Source organism: Salvelinus sp. IW2-2015, unplaced genomic scaffold, assembly GCF_002910315.2.
Source record: "Salvelinus sp. IW2-2015 unplaced genomic scaffold, ASM291031v2 Un_scaffold3603, whole genome shotgun sequence".
NCBI classification, from domain to species: domain Eukaryota; kingdom Metazoa; phylum Chordata; class Actinopteri; order Salmoniformes; family Salmonidae; genus Salvelinus; species Salvelinus sp. IW2-2015.
In genome coordinates this window covers 65,686-71,698 of record NW_019944881.1, presented here as the reverse complement: position 1 = coordinate 71,698, position 6,013 = coordinate 65,686, and the positions used below count along the sequence as shown (strand labels likewise).

General features: G+C 47.3%; 1 protein-coding gene across 1 annotated transcript in view; it reads right to left on the bottom strand.

Moving 5' to 3' along the window:
• Nucleotides 1–6,013, bottom strand: part of LOC112076169 (uncharacterized) — a 34,765-nt gene that overhangs the window by 7,690 nt on the left and 21,062 nt on the right. The window contains exons 5-6 of the mRNA XM_024143040.2: nucleotides 3,545–3,658; nucleotides 3,276–3,329 (exon numbers count right to left, since the gene is read on the bottom strand). Of these exons, the coding sequence (XP_023998808.2) occupies nucleotides 3,276–3,329; nucleotides 3,545–3,658 (168 nt within the window). The remainder of the gene's footprint in view (nucleotides 1–3,275; nucleotides 3,330–3,544; nucleotides 3,659–6,013) is intronic.

Genomic DNA, 6,013 nt, shown 5'->3' with positions numbered 1-6,013 from the left:
TGCCTCATAACGACATGGTTCCACGTGTGTCATCAGCAAACGTACTAACACAGCCTTGCATAACGCATGGTTCCACGTGTGTCATCAGCTAAACGTACCAACACAGCCTTGCATAACGGCATGGTTCCAGTGTGTATCAGCTAAACGTACAACACAGCCTTGCATAACGGCATGGTTCCACGTGTGTCATCAGCTAAACGTACTAACACAGCCTTGCATAACGGCATGGTTCCACGTGTGTCACCGGCTAAACGTACTAACACAGCCTTGCATAACGGCATGGTTCCACGTGTGTCATCAGCTAAACGTACCAACACAGCCTTGCATAACGGCATGGTTCCACGTGTGTCATCAGCTAAACGTACTAACACAGCCTTGCATAACGGCATGGTTCCATGTGTGTCATCAGGCTTAACGTACTAACACAGCCTTGCATAACGGCATGGTTCCATGTGTGTCATCCGCTAAACTACTAACACAGCCTTGCATAACGGCATGGTTCCACGTGTGTTCATCAGCTAACGTACCAACACAGCCTTGCATAACGGCATGGTTCCACGTGTGTCATCAGCTAAACGTACTAACACAGCCTTGCATAACGGCATGGTTCCAGTGTGTCATCAGCTAAACGTACTAACACAGCCTTGCATAACGGCATGGTTCCATGTGTGTCATCAGCTAAACGTACTAACACAGCCTTGCATAACGGCATGGTTCCACGTGTGTCATCAGCTAAACGTACTAAACACGCCTTGCATAACGCATGGTTCCAGTGTGTCACCAGCTAAACGTACTAACACAGCCTTGCATAACGGCATGGTTCCACGTGTGTCATCAGCTAAACGTACAACACAGCCTTGCATAACGGATGGTTCCACGTGTGTCATCAGCTAAACGTACTAACACGCCTTGCATAACGGCATGTTCCATGTGTCATCGGCTAAACGTACTAACACAGCCTTGCATAAAAGGCATGGTTCCATGTGTGTCATCAGCTAAACGTACTAACACAGCCTTGCATAACGGCATGGTTCCACGTGTGTCATCAGCTAAACGTACCCACACAGCCTTGCATAACGGCATGTTCCACGTGTGTCATCAGCTAAACGTACTAACACAGCCTTGCTAACGGCATGGTTCCATGGTGTCATCGGCTAAACGTACTAACACAGCCTTGCATAACGGCATGGTTCCATGTGTGTCATCAGCTAAACGTACTCAACACAGCCTTGCATAACGCATGGTTCCACGTGTGTCATCAGCTAAACGTACTAACACAGCCTTGCATAACGGCATGGTTCCACGTGTGTCATCAGCTAAACGTACTAACACAGCCTTGCATAACGGCATGGTTCCACGTGTGTCATCAGCTAAACGTACAACACAGCCTTGCATAACGGCATGGTTCCAGTGTGTCATCAGCTAAACGTACTAACAGCCTTGCATAACGCATGGTTCCACTGTGTTTCAAGCTAAACGTACTAACACAGCCTTGCATAACGGCATGGTTCCACGTGTGTCATCGGCTAACGTACTAACACAGCCTTGCATACGGCATGGTTCCAGTGTGGTCATCAGCTAAACGTACTAACACAGCCTTGCATAACGGCATGGTTCCACGTGTGTCATCAGCTAAACGTACAACACAGCCTTGCATAACGCATGGTTCCAGTTGTGTCATCAGCTAAACGTACTAACACAGCCTTGCATAACGGCATGGTTCCATGTGTGTCATCAGCTAAACGTACTAACACAGCCTTGCATAACGGCATGGTTCCACGTGTGTCATCAGCTAAACGTACTAACACAGCCTTGCATAACGGCATGGTTCCATGTGTGTCATCAGCTAAACGTACTAACACAGCCTTGCATAACGGCATGGTTCCATGTGTGTCATCGCTAAACGTACAACACAGCCTGCATAACGGCATGGTTCCATGTGTGTCACGCTAAACGTACTACACAGCCTTTCATAACGGCATGGTTCCATGTGTGTCATCAGCTAAACGTACTAACACAGCCTTGCATAACGGCATGGTTCCAGTGTGTCATCGGCTAAACGTACCAACACAGCCTTGCATAACGGCATGTTCCAGTGTGTCATCAGCTAAACGTACTAACACAGCTTGCATAACGGCATGGTTCCAGTGTGTCACAGCTAAACGTACTAACACAGCCTTGCATAACGGCATGGTTCACGTGTGTCATCGCTAAACGTACTAACACAGCCTGCATAACGGCATGCATGCAGTCCACCATGCATGCCCACCCAGGCATAGCCACACACACAACCGCCACCCTGCCACCATGGTTCCACGTGTGTCATCGCGTAAACGTACTAACACAGCCTTGCATAACGGCATGGTTCCACGTGTGTCATCAGCTAAACGTACTAACACAGCCTTGCATAACGGCCATGGTTCCATGTGTGTCATCAGCTAAACGTACTAACACAGCCTTGCATAACGGCATGGTTCCAGTGTGTCACCGCTAAACGTACTAACACAGCTCCTGCATAACGGCATGGTTCCACGTGTGTCATCAGCTAAACGTACTAACACAGCCTTGCATAACGGCATGGTTCCACGTGTGTCATCAGCTAAACGTACCAACACAGCCTTGCATAACGGCATGGTTCCATGTGTGTCATCAGCTAAACGTACTAACACAGCCTTGCATAACGACATAGGTTTCCATCGTGTGCGATCAGCTAAACGTCTACTAACACAGCCTTGCATAACGGGACAGTGGTTTCCATGTGTGTCATCAGCTAAACGTACTAACACAGCCTTGCATAACGACATGGTTCCACGTGTGTCATCAGCTAAACGTACCAACACAGCCTTGCATAGCGACATGGTTCCATGTGTGTCATCAGCTAAACGTACCAACACAGCCTTGCATAGCGGCATGGTTCCATGTGTGTCATCAGCTAAACGTCGGAGGGGTCTTTAATTTAACCTTTATTTAAGTTGTCAAGTCTTGTGTCTGTCTGCAGGACATTGAGCCTGTGTAATGTGGAGGTATAACTGCGAAAACATTCTTCTTTAAGTAAARTACTTKAAATAATTTGAAAGATGTTACATTTTCTTATCATGAAGTGAGCCTTTTGGCGTCTGTGTGTTAAGTTTCCATATCAGGTTTTCACCCGGAGAATCACACCCTTAATKAAATTAACTTCAGGGGGTGCTGAAGCCTGTWGATAAGGGAAACAGAGGGGGACATACAGAGAGGTGTGTGTGTTCCCAACAGTTGTAAATCCCAGCACTACTCACCAGTCTCTTGGCAAACTCTTTATTTTCAGACAGAAAGCCGTAGCCTGGATGCACCTTCAGAGACAGAAGAGAAAAGGTTTCAAACACATCAGCAAACACAACCGTGTGTGTGTTCAAATGTTGGTGTGTGTGTTCAAATGTTGGTGTGTGTGCTCAAATGTTGGTGTGTGTGTTTAAAAGTTGGTGTGTGTGTTTAAAAGTTGGTGTGTGTGTGTGTGTGTTGTGTGTGTTATGTGTGTGTGTGTGTCAACGTGTGTCGTAAATCTCACGGCCTGGGATCCAGTCTTCCTGATAGCGTCCATGATGGCATCCATGTTGAGGTAGCTCTTGTTGGTGGGGGCGGGGCCTACACACACTGCCTCGTCAGCCATCTTCACATGGACCTGAGGTGGCACAGAGAAAAACAAGTATTTATTCAAATGCGGCCAAAGCCCAAAGAGAGAGATCTTCCTGGCATAACATCCCTACACACCAACTTACAGACCAGACAGACTTACCTCCCTGCGTCGACATCCCCTACACACCAACTCTACAGACCAGACAGACTTACCTCCTGGCATCAACATCCCTACAACCCAACTCTACAGACCAGACAGACTTACCTCCTGGCATCACATCCCTACACACCAACTCTACAGACCAGACAGACTTACCTCCCTGGCATCAACATCCCCTACACACCAACTCTACAGACCAGACAGACTTACCTCCCTGGCGTCGACATCCCTACACACCAACTCTACAGACCAGACAGACTTACTTCCTGGCGTCGACATCCCCTACAACACCAACTCTACAGACAGACAGACTTACCTCCCTGGCATCACATCCCCTACACACCAACTCTACAGACCAGACAGACTTACCTCCCTGGCGTCGACATCCCCTACACACCAACTCTACAGACCAGACAGACTTACCTTCCTGGCATCAACATCCCCTAACACACAACTCTACAGACCAGACAGACTTACCTTCCTGGCATCAACATCCCCTACACACCAACTCTACAGACCAGACAGACTTACCTCCCTGGCGTCGACATCCCCTACACACCAACTCTACAGACAGACTTACCTCCCTGGCATCAACATCCCCTAACACCAACTCTAAGACCAGACAGACTTACCTCCCTGGCGTCGACATCCCCTACACACCAACTCTACAGACCAGACAGACTTACTCCCTGGCATCAACATCCCCTACACACCAACTCTACAGACCAGACAGACTTACCTCCCTGGCATCAACATCCCCTACACACCAACTCTACAGACAGACTTACCGCGCTGGCGTCGACATCACTGTGCACGCGCACTGTTTTGATACCCATCTTCTTACATGTTTTCATCACCTGCCAGAGGCAAAGAAGAAGACGTGGTATCAACTTTTATTCAATACATCAATAATAATAGTCTATAATGTTCTAGGTGCTATAGACCTGCTATAGGCGCAGTAGAGAGATGTGGCACGGTATGTTTACTAGGTGCTATAGACCTGCTATAGGCGCAGTAGAGAGATGTGGCACGGTATGTTTACTAGGTGCTATAGACCTGCTATAGGCGCGTAGAGAGATGTGGCACGGTATGTTTACTAGGTGCTATAGACCTGCTATAGGCGCAGTAGAGAGATGTGGCACGGTATGTTTACTAGGTGCTATAGACCTGCTATAGGCGCAGTAGAGAGATGTGGCACGGTATGTTTACTAGGTGCTATAGACCTGCTATAGGCGCAGTAGAGAGATGTGGCACGGTATGTTTACTAGTTGCTATAGACCTGCTATAGGCGCAGTAGAGAGATGTGGCACGGTATGTTTACTAGGTGCTATAGACCTGCTATAGGCGCAGTAGAGAGATGTGGCACGGTATGTTTACTAGGTGCTATAGACCTGCTATAGCGCAGTAGAGAGATGTGGCACGGTATGGCTTAGGAGGGCTTTCATCCTGTCTCTGTCTCTTAACTAAGCACCACTGGCTCTCAGGTAACATAGCACACAGTCTTACCCTGCAGGCGATCTCTCCTCTGTGTTGCAATAAGGATCTTATCAAAGGTCTAGTAGGGTGAAAGGGAAGAAAGAGATTAGTTTGGGAACTCATTGTCACACAAAAATCACTTTGTCTGTGTGTGTGTGTTGTGTGTGTGGTGTGTACCAGTAAACACGTAGAAACACAGTAAGTGAAAGCGTCTGGTTCTGTCTGTCTTTCCGTTCCTCTGGTCTGAACACTTTATTAAATGGAGCGTCTTTCCTCTGTCCCCTCTTACCCCCCCCACTCACAGCTCAACCCCCTGCCTGGCCTACTGCTAAACACTATGGCCAGAGGCACGGTTGGCATGGCGGTTTGAAGATCAAACAGCAGCTCGGAGGATGTGACATGTTGTTTATATTGGGGATGGAGGGAAATGAAGGTTTCCCCTTGTAACATTTAGAGAGAGAAAAGGTAATACTCTGCAAGCAACAAATAAAACACATTCTGTGTTACTCAGGTTCATGTTGACAAACCTCCGCAAGTCATGACAAAGTATGTTTTAAATCAGAGGTCTGTCAACACAAAGTACTGTATTTAATCAGAGGTCTGTCAACACAAAGTACTGTATTTAATCAGAGGTCTGTCAACACAAAGTACTGTATTTAATCAGAGGTCTGTCAACACAAAGTACTGTATTTAATCAGAGTCTGTCAACACAAAGTACTGTATTTAAGCAGAGGTCTGTCAACACAAAGTACTGTATTTAATTTC